This window comes from Centruroides vittatus, unplaced genomic scaffold (assembly GCF_030686945.1).
Source record: "Centruroides vittatus isolate TY-2023 unplaced genomic scaffold, ASM3068694v2 contig_484, whole genome shotgun sequence".
Taxonomy (NCBI): Eukaryota; Metazoa; Arthropoda; class Arachnida; order Scorpiones; family Buthidae; genus Centruroides; species Centruroides vittatus.
In genome coordinates this window covers 3,196,872-3,217,982 of record NW_027122274.1, presented here as the reverse complement: position 1 = coordinate 3,217,982, position 21,111 = coordinate 3,196,872, and the positions used below count along the sequence as shown (strand labels likewise).

Genomic DNA, 21,111 nt, shown 5'->3' with positions numbered 1-21,111 from the left:
TTTTCTATTAAACGACATATATAATTATAATGTTTCATATTTATTTTGTTATAGATTTAATATTTAAATTTAATGTAATGATAATTAAGAATAAATAATACTATGCCACATTATATGTGATCTGAAGTATCTCCAGAAATTTATATGTTTAATAACTTAAATAAATAAAATGTCATTTACTTCTAATTAATGCTGGAGATTGTTTTCTTTTAAATTCATTTATTTTTTCTGCTTTTAATTGAGAAATAATATGAATTAATAAATTTTAATACTCTGTTCTAAAATGATTTCTTACAATTTTTACATATTACACATGTTTTGTATCTATCATTATTTATGAAATTTTTGCAATTAAATTTAATTATCAACTTTTTGTACAGTGTTTAAATATTTTATTATTAAAAATTAGAATAATCTAGTTTTATTTGCCTACATTTATGTCATTTTTTGTTTTTCTTAATTTGTTTCCTATGCTTTTTGCTTTTATTCAATCAAGAAAATACTCCAAAAATGTTTTGGTATATTTTTGTACAATATATTATATAAAGATATATCAGAATTCTGTATTCATCCTAGACTAAGTTTGACTGACTCATGAAACAATACAAAACTTTTACAATAAAAATTATGATTTGTTTTACACCTAGAGATTAAACCTTCAATATCTCAATGGTTGCAAAATTTCAAGAGAAAATGAAATGAAGATAATTATGATGAAAATGATAAACATAACTCATATAAATATATACAATGCTATGGTTTACTTGTACTCAACCTTTCTTTGTTTCACAAATCATTTTGAAAACAATATTTGTATCCCTTTAGGTATATTCATATGATATTAAACACAAAATTTTTTAATAATATACTTATAATAATTTTGTTCTTTTTCTTCAGATTTGAAAAATTTCATCCAGTTATAAAGATAATTACCAATTTGTTACAGCATTTAAAAGTGAATAATGGGTATATTAGAAAGAACTTTGATTTTATAACATATTAGAACTATAAATTTAGCACATAAGTCCAGCATTGCCCTGATATAAATTATCATGAAAGTTATTTGTAAAACAATGAAGAATACAAATTGAACAGATATTATTTTTGCTTATGGACAGGAAACAGAATGTTTAGATTTAAAATGTGTATAGTAGTATTTTTTTCAAATTATTCAGTAAGTAACAAAAATGTGATATGAGAAATAAACAAAACATGTATCAAACAAAAGTGAATTTGAAAATAAAATTTATAACACTTCTTTATATACAACATTACGTGTTTTCTAAACAGAGAGTATACATAAAAATTGTTAGCTGTTCCTACTCTAGAGCATCCTACATACAGTTGACCACGAGAAAAACATTATTCTTGTAATCTAGGCCAACAACTTTCAATGTTTGTCCCTGTGATTTGTTGATTGGCATAGCAAAGCTTACTCATACTGGGAACTCTAAGTATCTGAACTGAAATGGCACCTCTGATGTTATTAGAGGTATCCTCGGAATAAAAGTGTATAGCAAACAAACCAAACAAACAAAACATCCTCATTTATATATATAGATAACACTTTTAAATGTGTTTCTTCAAACACACTTTATCAATAATTAATGATATTATAGAATTTTTAACATTAATCACTATCATGAACTCCCTTGGGTTCATTGAATCACCAAATGGGAACAACTGCTATACTTATTATTTGAGAAAATTTAACCAATATAGCCAGGAGTACTGTTGATCATTATAATTGGTGTAAGCCTAGTCTTTAGAATCTCTCAAAAGTCAGAGAAATAAATTATGTTCAAAACAAAATATTTTCACTTCCATTCATAAGCATAAAACAATTTAGTTAAAACAACTTATTTAAACTGAATACATCTAACTTCTATAACTCTTTATTGTTGTTATGCTACTTTATTTTTATATATTCTCTATTGATACTTAAAAATGATTTTCTTTAAAAAATTATTATATATAAAATTTGCTTATATGTAAAGTCTATTTTTGTTGTTTGCATAGTAACAGAATATGGACTTTTCAAAGTATAATTTCAGAAAATTCAATTTTTTATTGTTACAAAATTTAGTGTACTCTATGATTTATTTATTTATTTTTAAGGGCATAAAAGTCTTTAGGTGTTTGGATTTGTTTTGAATATACAATCCATTAAAATAGCTGTTAGTTTAGAACATGTTATGTAGACTTTCATTTTTGCTATCAATCAAATGCTCTAGTTTATAAAAAATATTTTTGCTTTTAGCAGGTTTTTAAAAAAATTTTCCATTTTTTTCCAATCATTTTGCAACTATTTAGCACTGTAGTTTATTTTTATAAAATTCAATAGGTAATATCTAGATGGGCATAAATTTACCTCCCTTATCTTAAAACTCACCTCAATTAAAAATTAGCTTACATGAATTTTCTAATGTTTTTGACATTAAAATAAATTAAAAATATTAGTGTTCATTTAATTTAATATTTGATTAAATTTAATTATAAAATATTATAAATATTTATCCTTTATTAGATATGTTAAAAGAATTATTAATTAATTATTCATACTTCTAGTAACTGGCTGAATACATCAGTTTCAACACTCTGAATGTTGTCATAACATTTGTGTAGAACACGCCGAGAACTTTGGTTAATATTTCCATCTGCGGCTTCAGCTTCCTCTTCCTTCTGTTTTTCCATTGCTATTATTTCAACATCATACAAAGGACCGTGTGCTAAATTTTCTTCTATATAATAACTCCATATTTTTAAATTGGATATGTTTGAATATGGTCGTAAAACCTGAAACTAAATTGATTTATTAATTCTAGAGCATATAATAAATAAAATTTTAAACTTTATTTCACAATATGTTTATTTTTTTTGTATTAAATTTTAAAATTCTATATTATTCTATAATTTTAATTAGCTAACTAGTTTTATTACTTCTTAAAATTATCTAAATTCTTTTTTCTAAGACATAAATTTGAAATTATATAATATTGCAATCAATTTTTCAGTAATATAAAAATATGACATAATATAACTAGTAAGCATATGCAGGTATTCTGTATGTAAAGATGAAGCAGAATATCATGAAAGAGTTAACAGTGTTTCACAGTCTGGGTTGTGCACTTGAAGTTGATAATATTTGTGCAAAAGTGTCATCTTAATTATAATTTTATTAGCATATCTTAAAATCAGTAATACATGGATGAAGCATGCTTTAAAATTCTGTTAAGACCATAGCTACAGAACTCCCAAAACATAAATAGAATTCACAAATATATACTTGTCAGTTCAGCACTATTGTTTATCATGTACTTACTAACAAGTACCATGTTTGTCATGTTCAGGTGTGGAAAGTAGAATCATATTCCATTTTCAATTAATGCAAGCTTGAAGATGGTCTGTAACTGGATCAAAAACTTTAGCATGATTTAAATTTCACCTACTGTAAAAGGTGCATTGATTAATTCAGCTACATACTTTCTGTTAGCATCCATACTATTTGTTAAAGAAGCACTGAAAGCCATTTTTTTTAATTGAAAGAAAAGTTCAAGAAATGCAGATTCCAATAAGTAGCAGAGAAGAAATTGTAGTGATAAAAGTCATTTGTCAGGCCAGTGTAAAAAGTCAAAAACAGAACTTCTTTTAACAAATGGTATGGATGCTGACAGAAGTTTGTAAATGTGGAAAGAGCTTACTTTGAAAGTAACATAATGAAAAAATTTGTGCATGTTGTGTAATAAAAACCTATGCCAAAAGTTTGGTTTATTTTAACTATGTGCAGTACATGTTTTTATATAAACTTTCTGCAATGCATAACTATACATTTTAGTAATCAAAACATATATAAACAAATAATAATTATTATTGTTGGTAATATTTAATTTAGCTGTAAAAAATCTAACTATAACAGAAAACATAATTAAAACTTACACCTTCATCTTGATTGGGAGAATACCAAAAATTATAAAAAACAGGAGACTTAGTCCATAATTTTTCAACATAATCCCAAAATGAAGTTCCTAATGGCCCAGAAGATAGAGAATTAGATTTTAAAGTAAATCCACTTTCATCATCAGATCCTCCATCCAATCCTCTATGACGAGAACTTCTTTCCTCCAACCATCTCATTTCTGACCTTTCACATTCAGTATCTAAAAGAAACGTTCTAAATCGACAAGACACATAATGATAGGCCAAAAATTTTAAATAATATTGGTTGAATTCAAATGAGAGTGGAAACTGCAGATGAATCTGAAAATAAAATGTATATATCAATAAATATAATTACTTTAAATATATAAAATATCTACTTCACTACATATTATAGTTTTGATTTTGATAGTAAACAATTAAAGCTTTTAAAATTCATGTTTGATATTTACTAAAGAATTTGAAAATATCACATGTATAAAATTATATTCTTATGGCATTTACAATTCAAGAAAATAACTTTGAACATAGGATAATATGAATTTAGAATATGATTAAAATTATATATGAAATATCTAAAATTTTACAACTGTTTGCAATAAATTTTAAGATAACATAATTTATTATATTGCAATTGTTTCTCTTTAACTGGCTAATTGTTTAGTTATACAATATAAATAGAAGTGGATATGATGGAGTATATGATCTGGCAATTTTTCCATAATTATTCCAACTTAGGGGTATTCGATTTGACATAGGCAGTAATTTATAGGTCTGCAATTTGAAAATTGCAGCCAATAAGTTTATAATATAGATTCCAATATTTTGAATATAACACAACTTAAATCCACAAAATATTTTTGCTAATTTTTTGAACTAAGTTAACAATTCATCTTCAAGGCATCCTTTATATTTATAATGTGTCAAACACAATTTTATTAAATAGTATAAAATTCCAAATATTTAAATTTTTAATAATAAATCAAATAGAGATTCATTTTCTAATCATTATATGTAAAATATGATTTCACTTAAATTTTGATATAGTACTTTATATGTTGAAAATATTTATTTAATAGCACCATACACTTATGTTAAATTCAAAAACATATATTTTATTTTTGATAAACTTTGTTTACAATTATTAAATGGAATATCAGTTAATTTTAAATATTTATAATAAACTTACTTGATGTATCACATCTAAAAACTGTAAAAATAGAGGAGTGAAACCACTTGCTGAAGTGGCAGCTGTGTGATTACCACGGTGAGTAAATCGATGTCCAAAAGCTAACCATTCCTTTTCAATAAGTACACGGAAACCATCAAATGTTCGGTAATATGGATCTAAACAAATTTGAGCAATTGAAACAATCTGAAAACAAAAAGTATATAACATTATATATCAATATTTTGTACATATGTTTATTGTATTTATATATGAATTTTTAATACAAAGTTAATTAATAGTAAAAAATTTTGTAGAAAAAAGCTATTATATAAATCATATTTTTATAAATATCATTCTTAAATATATAACAAATGTAATTTTGCTCTCACAGATTAATTACAATATGAAATTTTCTATTTTAAATGAATTTTGTTTACAAATGTGAAGTAAAAATAGTTTTCAATTTCAAAAGAAATTTCCTTTATTTATCTATTGTAAATAAACCAGTGAACATGAGAAATAAACTTTTAATGTTTTTTTGTGATAATTCTCATTGATAAATCTGATTAATTAACCACATTTCTGTATAAAAAATTATTCAGATATATACATATTATGATTATTTTGTTGTTTCATAACATTCCATATATATGAAAATGTATTAGAGAATATTAAAAAATGTAATGATATTTGAAAGCATTCTTTTGTATTAATAAATGTTAAACTAATAATAATAAATAAGACTATGTAACCATTTAATGAATGAACTGTTATTAAATTTCAAAAATTTAATTAATAAATAATATTTTCCTTTACATTGGCTTTTCATAAGATACAATTTAATATTGCATTTAAATAAAATAAAATACAACAGACATCCAGGTATTTTGATCATTCATCTTTTTCTTCCACATAATTGCACTGCTCTGTAAATATATAGTTAAATGCATTAAATTTTAGACAGTGAAAAGATATGGGTATGTTTCATCTATCTTTTAGGGGTTGGGTCTCAGAGTGCCATTTCTCCTCTGAAAAAGTGATAAAAGGGAGTTGAAATACAGAAAACGTGAGTAGAAAGTGAGTGCAACAGGAAAGCTCAGCAAAATAGCAATAAAAGCTTTTTTTTTCTTTTTATTCTATTATGGTTAAATAATTTTTAAAATTTCTGTATATACTGTAATACAATAGCCACTCATGTTGTGGATTTGGATATATCACACTTTTTTGGTCCTCCAAATTTTAAAAAGCACTGAGTCAATAGATTTTAAATTACAATTGCCATTAAATTTCTATTTGCAATGAAATATGGTATTTTATTTCTGCCATTGTCCTTGAAACTACCACTGAAGGTGAAACAATAAATTCATCAAGATCTAAAAAAGCAAAACAGGTGGACAGATCAATTATCATTTGTTTCCTTTTGATATTAAACGTTGTTTATTTATTAGTTTTAAGTACTGTCTCCACATTTACAAGTTTCTGTAAATTCGAAATTTCTTACCTTTATGTGAATTGACCATATTGTGTCAATTCACATAAAGGTGCAGAATTTCAAATTCACAGGGTAATGTGTAAGGAAAAAATTTATTTCTGAACAGAAAGTTCTAAAATTTTTATACAGTAATATAAACTTCATAATTTTATTAAAAGTATATATTACACAATAAATCAATTGGTAATAAAATTTTCTTATAATTTTAAAAATTATTCTTATATGATGTTATACTTTCACTATAAACTTTTCTTTCAGATTTCACTTGTGTTACTTACGTGTCTTTTAGATTTCTCAAATATATTACTATGTTATTATCAACAGCTTCAAATCAGTTTTAAAATGAATAAAATATTAATAAATCAGACTGCTTTTTTATTTAAGTATTGAATACCCTCTATTTTTAAAAACATATTTCTTCTACTTGTTGTTACCACATTCCTTTCTAGTAACTTCATGTTGATAAATGATACATATATAATCAATATTTATTTATTGTAATATTTAAATTCAAATTAAATGTAAAGTTTTAAATTACTTTTAAAAAATTAATTTATAAATTGTCATTGTCATTAATTGATTTTACAATATCTATTAACTAAAGTAAAATGTTCTTACCTGAGTAGTAACATCCCATCCATCTTCAAGACAAACCATTACAGATGAACCTTGTACATCAACTAAATCGACAATGGCTCCAGACAGTTGCAAAATACACTGAAGCTAAATAATTTGAAAAAATTATTATTTATATATAACACTGTTAAAAATCTTACAGAATATTAAATTTTAATTGTTTACTAAATCTTTTATTAAATTGCCAGAAAGCATATTTCCTAGATTTTATAAAATATATTTTATGCATTTATTTTAATTATATATATTTTAAATCAAAATATATAATAATTTAAACCTAAACCATTTATTTTCCATAAAATAACTTCAAATATTTATTATTGTAATCAGTAAATTTATAATAAATTACATATAAAATTACAAATTTGAACAATTTTGAAATTCAAGAAAAGATTCTGAATAACAAGGAAACTGAAATTTTTGGAAAATCGTATTTTGTAAGCAGATCAAAAGCTGTCATTAAATTTTAAATAATAGTCACTATATCTTAAATAAAGAAAAAAATATACGTATGTAATTAATAAAATAAAATTTATTATATAACCCTTATTAATATGAAAATAATGTTATAGAAAAGAAATGCTCTCCACTGCTTACAATGAAAAAAATCACGTAACTTTAAATGTTTTCTTGCAGTTTATTACCATGATTCTCATAAATGAATTTTGGATTGTATTATTTTATTATTTGCCATAGAAGAACTAAGTTTTAACCTGATATAAGCCATCATAATTCATCATGAATAATACAGGTTACATTATCCTCCATCCCTTTTCTGTGATTCTATTGTAGGCCTGGTCAACTAGTAATAGCTCACCATATAAAAGTTAATGTACTATGTAACATATTAATTAATCAATCAATTAATAAATATATTAAATGTACAAAACATATTAAATTCAGTTTCTTTTTCTTTGATAATGTTTAAATGTTCATAAAACAGACATTTTTCTGTTTCACATCAAAATCCTTAGTTGAAGATGGGAAATGTAAGAAAGAAAACTTAATCATTTATTATTGGGGAAATATATATAACAGGCATGGGCAAATGCAGCTCTTTTTGAGTTACATGCGGCTCTTGCTGAAAGTGCTATCCTTCCCAGCCTTACCATACTATCCGCCACGACAGTACAGAACTGCGGCTCCCATGCATTTTGCAAAACTTACATTCTAGCTCCCACTGACCTCTTCCTTGCCCACCCCTGATATATAATATATATAAAGTCCTCTTTGTTTCAATGAAATATCTCATTCTAAACTCAAGTAAACTAGAACTTGAAACTACAAAACTTAAGAGTTCTCAAATAATTTGAAAACAAGTCAATTGAACTAAACAAAATAATCAAAATTTTAATACTAAAAATGTCTAATATTTAATTAAAGGAAAATATAATCTATTTATTTAACACAAAGAATTTAAATAACTTATATTCAGATTATTATAAACGTAGATATGATACTGAATAAATTAAAAATAAAATATATAATGTTTTAAAATATGTAAAATTTAGGACAATATTTAAAGAAAATTTAGTTTAATTATCAAAATTTATCAAAAAAAAATAACATTTTAGTATATATCATTAGTATATCTGATTTAAGCTCTTACTTGATTTAGCCATTCAGAACTTTCAACAGCATGAAAGAAACTTTGGTCTGGTTCAGTAACAGGACTGCTAGGAGCACATGCTCTCATTAATTTCTTAAAACTTGTTTTTACTTGGCGAACTTCGTAGAAATCAACAGTAATAAAATCACAGTTAGGAAATGAGTCACCTTTAATTCCCTAGAATTTAATTATTTAATAAATTACTTTTTAAATATCATAAAAAATGTATATTCAGTCATATAATATCATAAAGCAAAGTAAAAAAAAAATTCTTCTTCTTGAAACTATATCTTTATTTATTTTGTATTATTTATTCAGACTGTTATTTTCAACTATGTATTATATATTTATAACAATTTAAAATGTTTTGTTTAATTGATGTTTTTATTTGTTTTGTAGCTTTATTTGGGTTTGGTATTTTTGTCATCAATGAAGAAGACTACTTCATGCCATAAACACTTTTCCTGTACAGGTAGCCCTCGGTTTACGCCGCAGTTCTGTTTCTACAAAAGCCAGCACAAATTGAAATGGTGTAAAATGAACCCATATTTATAGTGAGGTATACGGTTAGGTTCCACATAAGTGAAAAATAAGCAAATAATTTTGTTTATTAATACAATATAATACAAAATACATAATTATAAATTTAATTTTTAAAATGTATTTTATGATAAAATAAAGTGAAATGCTTTTATTAAAAAATCTTAAGAAAAACAAATGATATTTCAAAGTTTCGGATCTCTTACATTTTTTGGAAAAAAGTACAAGTATCCATCTTTAATTTTTTAGATTTTTGTTTTCTTTCATTAAGAATTTTGGAATATGGTCGAATGAATGCAATGATGCTCCTTTTTACATTTGCACTTCTCTCCCAATCATCGTCTAACCCACAAAGTTCATCCGTCAAATTTTCCATAGTTGAAAGGATATGCTAACTGATATAGAGCTACAGACAAGCGGAGATGCTGATTGGTCGATTTCCAGCTGCCGTAGCGCATATATAAGGTCAGTTTGAGCGAGAAAATTGAAGTTGGTTTCGTCTCGCTAAGGAAAGTTAGATATCGTCTGACTGACAAGAAGTAGATATCGTCTGGCTAATAAGAAGGAATCGTCTGACCAACGAGAAGTAGATTTCGTCTCACTAACGATAGTTTGTGATCGCCAGAAGTGCTACTGCATCGTAAGGTGTTTTTCTGAACGAACTGATACAGGATACAAACTATTTGCATTCATTGGCGCCCTAGATTCGGATGCCATTTATTGGATTATTAAGTTTAATAACTTGACTCATGAGTACCTAAACATTTAGCATTTTAATATTAATTTAATGCAAATGTATACATACCCAATAATATTAAACAGAAAAAATACATATATTCAATAAAAATCTTTGTTTTAACAAATGTACAATGTCACAACTCAGTAAATACATCAACACTGAAACGAAAATCAGTCTAGCATAGGGAAAATCAGGGAATTACACCACAAAATGGCAAATTGCAGAGCGGCGTTATTGTGAATCGGCGTAAACTGAGGGCTACCTGTATTTGAAAGAATAAAGAATAAAGTAAACTATTTTAGAGAATCAATCTGGAAAGAATAAAAAAAATATTTTATGTATGGTAAGTATATTTAATATACAATATTGGCCAGAATTTAAGTAGACTCCCAATTTTGGAATCCTTACTTTTTTGAAAAACAGTAGGATCGGTGTAAGGAACTAAGTCCGAGCGTTATTTTTATTTTATTATTATTTTTCGTTTTATTATATTTTGTTTGGGGCTTATGTTTATTTAGGACAAAGGTTCCCCACCACTCTCTTATTAGTAATGAAAAAAGAAGATAAACCAACTCACGAAGGAACGAGCGCCGTAGGAAAAAATCTCGCGCACTTGCGCTGCCCAGCAGAAATAAACAGTCCACAGAAAAAAAATGGAGGGGGAATCCCCACACTCACTAGCAAAGAAATACTTACTAAACCATCATAACATCCCAGAACATTGTGCTAAATACTTTGTAAACAGTTTATAAGATTTTGTCGGAAAATTAAAGCTGCCAGAAAGAAACTTAATGTTAGAAAACTAAGTATGTAAATAAGGGGAGTAACCCAGCTGAATTGTGACGTCACCTCACAGCATAAAACCAGCATGCCAACCGAAGAAGGACGAGGTGATTTCCAAAGCAAGGTGATTTCCAGAGCGAGGTGATTCCTGGTCGAAATCCAGATTGAGAATTAGGCGATCCAAGGTGTTAAAGAGGAATTCGATTTGATGATAACGAAAGGATTGAGGAAATAGGTTCCTAGTATAGTGAGGTGACAGATAGACGTTTAGTTCGTAAGAGATTTTGTTCGTAGTTCTTAAGTATTTGATTTGTCGAATTTTCAAAGGGGAATTAATCTTAAGTTAAGCTAAGTAGCTGAGTTTTATTGTCGGGTTGACTTGTTGATTTTCGTTAATAAATTTTGTTTTGGATTATAGACAATTGTACATAGTAAATTCTATTTATTAATTAAATATATTTGAAACTTTTGCTTTGACTTGATATTTGTCGTTATTCTTACTAATATTTTCGGTGCATGCGTAAAAGCCCAGGCCTGGCAAACTAATCTCGAATCCGCGTAAAGTACCCTTTAGGTTAATGGAAGTTTTACTGGCCACAGTTAGTGTCGGTTTCCTAAGATACTAAAAATAGTACTTTACACCTGAATAAAAGTAACCTTCTATTATTAATTTTATTCGCAAACAAAATATTAGCAATTTGTATTAAAAAAATTTGGAAAGTCATTGAAACAATACTTCACTGGAACTTTCATTATCATTCCTGTTTCTGTATCATTGTCATCATGATCTTCAGCCTCCTTGAACAGCACATCATTCTCTGTCCTGTCCAAGTTGTTGGTAACACATCATTTCTTAAAACCCTTTATAATTGTATTTTCACTAATAATTTTTCATAATTCTGCTTCTATTCTAATTTTTATAAGAATATGTGAAAATTTTATTACTTTTTTACTAAGTGGAAATGGATATGAATATTGTTGAAAATAAATTACCATGAATATGTAGAATTTTTATTACTTTTATATTTGGGAATTATGAAAATTAGTCACATTTAATTAATTTCTTTATTTTCAAAATTATTTTAGTGAAAGTTTCTTTTTTAATTTTTTTAGAAATGTCTGGGAATCAATCAGCATAAATGAATTTTTGATTGCTTTCTTAGTAATTTTTACAAATTACATTTAAATCATACCTAGATCAGAAAATTGTACTCAAAGAGTTTGTTTTATAGAAAGAAATATATGCATCAAACATCTATATTGTAAGTGATAAATTGTAACTTATCACTTCTTTCTTGTCACTAACAATAAAAATGAAATTAATAAAAGTTGTAGAGTGAAATAGAGACAATGTGCACCAGGCTGCTTGACATATACATCATGCCAGGCGTAGTAGTCTTCCTTGCAGATTTCATGTGCATTCTGGAAGTGTATTTGCAGTTTTAAGACTATCAAAAACAAAACCAAAACTTTGTTTCACATTTGCTTGTCTTATGTCTTTTTTTTATAACTATGCAAAACATTTTTTATGAAGTGTAAAACATAGTTTAATTATACTGAATATATAAATTTATAATTATATTAGAAATTTACACTTTACAACTGATAAATTTTCAGCAGCTTCCTCAACTTTTGATGATTCTCAATTAGAAGAGAGTCTTATGAGTAAAATAAAAAAATTTAACTATATATCAAACTCAATGTTTTTAAAAACATAATCAAAACATTAAACACCTTCCCCATCATTAGCTTTGCACAAAGAAAAAAATTGAAATGTATAAAAGTAAATTAAAGGATGGTTGTATTAATGTGCCACTAGCCAGGGATGCGGATGGATTAGCTTTCGCATGGAAATTCTACATAAAAGAAAAATTAAAATATAAAAATTCTTAGTCCATACCTGCACTTATATTTTGATGCATTTTTATGTATTTATTTTATTTATTATATTATTTATATATCAATAGTTATTGCTTCAGTGTATTTAGTACATTTTATTTTGTTATTTATTTGTTAATTTGTCTATTATTTTTGTTTTAAATTTGAATGTATTGATATAATGTTCGAACGTTCCATCATTTCAATTTTAAAACACATTCAAACTCGATTACACCTGAAAATGGTCTATTCCATGAGGCTGAAAACGTTAGTGTTTTATTAAATAAACATTTCTCAGTGATGGAAGGTATTTAATGTTTCATTAAGTTTTTAAAAAAACTTAGCAAAATAAAAGTTCTTTAGAGGTTACCAAAACTGACTGATTTTATTGAATACAATAAAAACAATCAACTAATTGGTTATTTACAACTGTGCCAAATTCTTAAATCTTGTGCATAGTTTGTGGGATGTAGTATGATAGGTCACAACTTGGCTGGCATTTAGCATTTCTATACAATAACATACACAACTTTAGTGTCAGTTTAACTTTATATGGCATGTTATTGAAATCAAAGAAAACTTTAATAGCACTTGAACATACATCAAGAATTCAATATAGATCAAAAGCAATTTTTGCTTCCTTAAAACTGAAAAGAAACATCAACTAATATTCAAGCCAGTACAATATATTCAATATGTACAAATGAAATAGAGTATAATCAAGAGTATAAACTTAAAAACATTAATGAAATTACCTTCAAGCCATCAATCAGATACCAGTTTATACTTTCAAATCTAAATTTAAACTCTGAATGATGAAATTAAGTTTTTGAAAGTAATTTTACTAAAAATAAATAGCTTGGAACATTGAAAAACCATTTAGAAATCACTGAATTTAAAATTTCTGTTTTTAAATTATTTCATAATTATGAAAACGAATTTCTGAATTCCTGATATTATGTGATCACTAATAAATTAAATCTTATTTTCCAAAAATTAGAACATTTCTATCAGCAAGAACACTAATTAAAATATTAAAAATATCAAGCAATATGAAATATGACTTTCAGACAAAATCAACAGTATTACCTTGCTGTTTATGTTTTTGTTTATTTGGAATTTTATTTTTATTATAAAGTATTGTATTGTTCAATATTATTATTTTAAATAAATTCACTAAAAAATTTAATTGCTAGATTATAATAAACATTAAAAATTTTTAAAATTCTATGAAAAAAATATAAAACTAAAAACTGAATAAAATTATAGTAAACAAAAAGCATGAAAACTAATAATCCAGCAAAAAACATCCTGTAAACAAATCATTACAAGATGCTTTGCTGGATTTCTATGGAATTTAACAAAATATTACAAGATATTTAATATCAACATATTTAAAATGATAACAACAAAGACATTAACAAAATATAATGCTTACTTTAATTTGTCCTTTTTCACCAAAAATATAAAGTGCCACTCTATGTAAAGTGTGAGCAGCTTCAATACCGTCTGTATCTGAGAATCTTGAGGTATTACGTAAGGCAAATTCTGAGCCCAGACTAGTTGTAGATCCTTGTCTTCTTTCTTTTAGACTACCCCACCTTAATTCTATCATCAAAATGATCATATTAGCAAAATTATAATCATTTCGTTACAACTAATTTACAAAATTAAAACTAATTAAATATTTGGCAAAATAATTAATATTTAGTTTTAATGGAAATTTGCTTTAATTATATCAAATAATTTTAATTCAATAAACTGATTAATATTTATGTAGAAATATTTTTACAACAAACATATGTAGCTATGTTATTAAGCATACATATGTTTAATAACATATATAATATTAAATATTATATATGTTAAACAACATGTTTAATAACATAGCTACCTAATATTTTTATATAAACTGCAATATCTATCTATTCAAACGTTGCCAAACTTTTTCATTACATTTAAAACAATGATAATAGTTATTCATTATATATTTATCATTGATTAGCCATAGTACAAATGTTATATTTTTGATCATTTAAAATTGCAATATTACTAATGATAACATATTAATGTCTATAGTTATGACAGCATTAAAAATATTGTTAGTGCTTGTACTATTATAGCTATGTATTTATTATGATTTGATTAATGGGCATAACTATATGTTTTTTAGTAATTCTTAACTCTCTTAAATCTGAAGAAAAACTTCCATCAACTGTCGTGTTTATCTTAAAAGTCTTCAATTACATTAGTCATTACATTACATTAAATATATCAATTACAGTTTAAAATAAATATATAATAATTCATATTTCTATAATCTTTGAATAATGAAATTTATGAAATCATTTCTAGAATTTAATCTGAGTTCAAAATTTATGACATTATATGGTTCATAGACAACTTTTCAATATTTTTTTAAAAATATTTTATTTTTTATTTTTAATAATAAATTAAAGCTGTTTGATCTTATAATGTTCTATTATAGAAGTATAAATAACAATATAGTATTCTCAATTGTAAACAATTTAAATATACATTAAAGCATTTAAATGTTTTTTAAAAAATGTTTACATTAAAACTTAGATACCCCAAAAATTATCGTCATTAATTGTTAAATAAGAAAATGATTATTATTTTAGTATGTGACTTTAATTAAATAGAATAATTATGCTTGAAAACTTTAGATATAAACCTATGCTTACGTTTTCCACCTTTTCCTCCTGAGGAACGTAAACTGTTTACAGCCTTTTGTATTGGATTTGAACGGCGTATAACTTCTGGAGTAAGCGTAGGAAAATTATCCATACCACTACTACCAAGAACTAATGATGTGATGCTAAGAGTGGAATCATGTATTCCATCTGAGCCAACAACAGATCTTAGAGTTGATAAAGGTGTTATTTTTACAATCGCTGATATGTACTTTTCATGTTCAATATGTGCTGATGTCTCACTAGAGGCACCTACAGAATAAAAGGATTAAATATTATAAAATTTCATTTCAGAATTAAGTAAAATAATTGTTGTTTTTCACAGCTGTTAACAATGTAAAAAGAAAAGAAATATGTTTTGTTTTTACATTATGATCTATTTAATTCAATAAAAAGTAAAATTTTAATTAAAGATATTGTATGAAAGACACATCAAAATATTGATTATAAGCTAAACAACAGAACTGCTTCAATTTAGTTCTCTTCCTATAATTTATAATCATGAAAAATTTTTAAAAGCAATAGCAGCCTAAATCAATTAAAATGTTACAATATGCTTTAGATCACTGGTTCTCAAACTTATTTCGACCACCACCCACTTTGAGATTAAAAAAATTCCTAGTGCCCCCATATTTTTTAACTTGCCTTTTTACATTACCATCTGTTGCGTATCTTAAAAACAGTTGCAAATATAATGTTTAAACATGCATTATTATATGGATAGGATAGATAGGGTGTGATCTATATCCTATTTCTGAGATCAAAGAATGTTTCAATGAGAGGAAATAAAACTCATACTTAATCATATTTAGAAGTATTTTTATTAACATTAAAAGAAGGCTTTGAATTTAAAACTTATCTAATGTGAAGGATGAATCTGATGTATTTCGACCAGTTTGTTAATATGAGGGTCGAATTCACTTAAAATCAGCCGTAAGTCGCCGCCGCAAGTTCACTGAACTTGCAGCCGATTTCTGTTTTTAGTTAGCAACGTTGCTACAGCACTAAATCCACGTTCACACAAATATGACAATAGGAATGCTATCAGAAATCGTTGAACAACTGACTATAACTCAGGGTACAGTTGAGAGATTTGCTTCTGCAGCCAAAATTCTTGGTAGCCATTCTTGAACTTTCATTTTTAGCATATTTATGCAATAATGTTACTATAATAAGTTCATTCATGCTATAATATAAGTCAACGTGTTAGAAATATTCAGGTTGTGATCTTCAATAAAAATTAAAAAATATATAGATTGTCAGCATTTTATATATATTATAGTCAGATTTTTATAGACAGAATTTGTCTGCCATTGCCCCTCTAGATTTTTTTAATGCCCCCTAATTTCCTTTGAGCCTTCTACTGCCCCCCTGAAAGCCTCCAGTACCCACAAGGGGCGTTATTGCCCACTTTGAGAAACGCTGCTTTAGATTATATGAGAATATGGTTTAAGTTTTCCAAAATTACTATATTGTACACAGGATAAAGAACAAAGCTAGTGTATAGCTACCGAGAAAAGGTGTGTGTCTGCAGTAAAATATAGTACAAAGGAACGATGTGACTTATTACATCATTGCTTGGTACTATACATGTACTGTTTATCATGAACATTATTTTGTTCATTATTATACATGGTATATTGATACAATTCAACAACAGTTAACTATATAGTAAGAGCAATGAGACATGTTTTGGAAAATGACAACTGACAGTGCAAATGTACTATTGCCTTCAGCAGATACTTCTCATTGTTATTCTAAAACTAATTGTAAAGGAAAGACTATTAAAAGTCAAACAAAGTAAGTCAGTTGTCCTAAACATATATCCACACTTTAGGAAAACAATTCTGACCCTATTCGTACAAGAAGAAACCCCAAGACTGACTAGCTTGTTGTCTTTGGCTCTTTGTGAAGAAGCAGCAAGAATGTCTGGTTAAGAGTGTCTGAATTATACAATTAAAATACCATAAAATCATTAAAATTAAATTAAACAATAATGAAAACACTGAGATAAAAAGTAACAGCTTTGAATAATCAATTCTACCAGGTTAGTCTGCTATACAAAAACAGAAATATTTCAGCATGAATTAGCTGATTTTGTGACAGGATACACATACAAATAACACAGTCTTGTTCTTTATCCTGCAGGAAGTATATTTAGAAATATCTTAGGATATATTATTTTATGTTAATTCAAAATGATTATAGAAAAAACATTAAATTAAACTGAAACAGCTCTAGTTTGTGAAAGTTGATTTAATATTTGGGGTGATCTTTTCTTTTGAAAATATCTTTTTAAGATGATTCATTATTTATATTTATAAATTTAGACTAAAGTATGAATACAGAAATATTTGGAATTTATTTTATTCCATTTTTAAATAGCTATAACATATTGTTTCTAACAAAATAAAGTAACACGTTTTTTTGCTATTTTAATAAGTTTATTCTATTTAAATATTGATTACTTTTCTTAAACTTAATACATGTGCTTTTATGTAATATTTACCTTTGATTTTAAACATTATTGTAATGGACAGTATATATATAAGCTGCACAACACTGTATTGTAATATCAATATTTCTTTTTCATTGTTATTGTTTCAAATAACATTATATAAATGTTTATTTGTATATGATTACATCAGAAGTTGAAACAGTCTTTGGAACTTGTATTGTTTACATTGAACTCAAACCATATTTATAACTGCAAAAAATAAATAAAAAACTGATTTTAAATAACAAGTGAACATTAAATAAAATTCCCCTATGCCTAAAAAGCATCCTATTCTCCCTACAATAGGGAGAAATCTTTCAACTACGAAAAAATGATAGAAAGATTTCTACTTAAAAAAATGTGTTGTTTTAGCTTTGAGTGACATCGATGTTTCTCATATATGGAATGAAGCAGAGTATTGTAAAATTGTAGAGTTCCTTGAAGTTTAAAGACCAATACGTTTAGTAGCTGATGCTTTAGGACAACAATGTTTGCATCTTGTCGTCCTGTTTATTAACAAGTGAAGGCATATTTGAATTTCTGTTAGGTGAATTGAAAAATTTGAAAACTGAAATTAGTTTCAAGTTGTTACATGCTGTAAAGGTACAAATTCAAGAGAGAAGACAAACAGGATTAGTAACACTTCTCCTTATTTACAAAATCCACAGAACGTTTGGACAAAGTCGTATAGTGTATTTCTTCCACTAGCTGCAAAATCTGATATCATTAAGTTATATGGACAAATATTATCAAGATTATATCCAAATTATTCTATAGAAGATGACTGCGATGATGAAAAAGTGGCTAAGAAGAAAATCAAGCCATAGCTTTAAAAAATGCTATGGAAAAATCAATACATAAATATCTCCAAGAACCTGAAGTGACTTTGTCCAGCACTAAGATGCTAAAAAAGAAGTTTTTAGTATTAGAGAGTACAAACAGAAGAACGAAAAATTTAGATTTATTATTTAATGCAGTGGTTTCCAACCTGTGGGGCGCACCCCCCTAGGGGGCCACGAGACTGTTGCAAGGGGGGCATGCAGCTGTTTCCAAAATATCATTTTCGAATACAAACCAAAAAAGTCGAATAGGTGTCAAAAAAATGAATCAGCAAAATAGGTATACGTAATCCACAATCCTCGCCGCAAATTTTTCGGGTACAAATGCTAAAACATCCATCCATACTCTTGCTGGAACGAAAACATCTCGCTTTCGCGTTTGGAGCCGAGCGCCGGCGGGGCGAGGAAACAAAAGACAAGCACTCGGAACATCCCGGGTATTCTCGTGCTTACTCGCGCCAAACTTCAGTAAACAGAAGCATCTGTTTTTTTTTCTGTTGTCTATGAACAGAATTAGTTCGTTAGTAGTGCTTGCGATAACCACGTTGATATATAGAATGAAACACTTCGCTTTGGTAACTTCTAAATTAATATTGAGGTAAATTTCATAACTGTTATAATAGTACATTATTTTTAGTACATTTAAAATTATTATTTCTTATAATAAATAATTATTTTTTTATGTATATTTTTACATAATATTGTATATTATTTTGTAGCCCATTAAATAAATTATAATATCAGTTGAGTATTTATGAAATTAGATTGTTAGAAAAATTAAGGGGCGCAACAATTTTTTTTAAGGGGGGCGCAGGTACAAAAAAGTTGGAAACCACTGATTTAATGCTTTAAAGACGATTAAACCCAGCTCAGTAGCAAGTGAGAGAGTTTTTTTCTATTTCTGGGAATTTTGTGTGCAAAATAAGGAGACAGTTGAGCAATAGATCTATAGACGTTCTTTGCATTCTAAAATCATATTTTCTTAGGAAAAATAAGAAATAAAATAATATTTTGTAGGCATGCATTGTTATTCGTTTTTCTTTATGGTTTTCTATGGAGTAAATTTTATAATTTAATGTGATAATCTAGCATTTCCTTTTCTTCTTTTTTGTTTTGTGTAGACGTTGGTTGATTTTATTTTGTTATATTTTTGAAATTTTATAAATATTAAATAAATTTAAAAAATTTAAAATAAGTTGTAAACATTCCTTATTTCCATTTTGGGGGGAGAAATTCGAAAACCGGTTAAAACTGGTTTCATAGAAAAGTTGAGATTTGAAAACCAGTTTTTTAAATAGTCGGTTTTTGTATAAACCCTAATTTATTTAAAATCAATCATTTTTGAAATATAATAATGGATTCAACATTCTGACTATTATTGGAAATAACTTTTTGTGAATTTCTAATACATTAAGCTTACTCACTTGATGATGTTTGATGTCCTTTTAGCATACCCATTACACTTTTACCATGAAATCCACTTGCACGTAATAACAATGCTTTTGTTCTTGGATGACACCATGTAACAACAGGAAATCTAATAGAATTACATAAAAACATCAAGTATTAAATGAAAAACAGTATTATTTATGTAAAGCATACAGTTCAGTAATGTTTAGTATTATTACACAGTGTATTTAAGAAATATTTAACTAAATGAAAAATTTGTCAAAAACGCATTAATTTAAAAAATTATTTATATTTCATATAATCATCTATAAACAATTTTTAAATATGACCATATACTATAATAACTAACATTTGATTTTAATCATTTACATATTTTTATAATATCAAAATGTGAAATAAATTTAAACTACTTATCAAATTAAAAAATATTTTACAATAGAGCATCGATTATCTGACTTAATTGGGGACTGAGGTTGGTCGGATAACTGAAAAGTCGGATAACCGAAAAGTATGAAAAAATACATTATTGGTATAGTGCAGTGGTTCCCAACCTTTTTTTGACCACGGACCACTTTGATTTCATTGTTGTTAGCAGGGACCACAAGGTTTAAGAAAAATGAGCTGTGTCAATCTAAAAATAAACTTTAATCAAAACTTTTAACATAAGTAATCGTTAAACTCAAGAGTAACATGCTTCAACAGTACAATTATAATAGAAAACATAACATTTTTAGTAAAAATTAAATTCAGTTTGTATCAATGTGGGAATAATAATTTAAAATAATAAAAGTTTTAAATCTTTCGCGGACCATTTTAGCTCTGCGGACCACTGGTTGGGAACCGCTGGTATAGTGTATTAGGCCTGGT

General features: G+C 26.4%; 1 protein-coding gene across 2 annotated transcripts in view; it reads right to left on the bottom strand.

Moving 5' to 3' along the window:
• Positions 1–21,111, bottom strand: part of Sbf (SET domain binding factor) — a 139,992-nt gene that overhangs the window by 18,108 nt on the left and 100,773 nt on the right. For both annotated transcript variants that reach the window (XM_067273684.1, XM_067273685.1), the window contains exons 28-35: positions 20,259–20,371; positions 15,490–15,750; positions 14,223–14,392; positions 8,845–9,021; positions 7,218–7,322; positions 5,126–5,311; positions 3,937–4,257; positions 2,563–2,802 (exon numbers count right to left, since the gene is read on the bottom strand). In XM_067273684.1, coding sequence (XP_067129785.1) covers positions 2,563–2,802; positions 3,937–4,257; positions 5,126–5,311; positions 7,218–7,322; positions 8,845–9,021; positions 14,223–14,392; positions 15,490–15,750; positions 20,259–20,371 — 1,573 coding nt within the window. The remainder of the gene's footprint in view (positions 1–2,562; positions 2,803–3,936; positions 4,258–5,125; positions 5,312–7,217; positions 7,323–8,844; positions 9,022–14,222; positions 14,393–15,489; positions 15,751–20,258; positions 20,372–21,111) is intronic.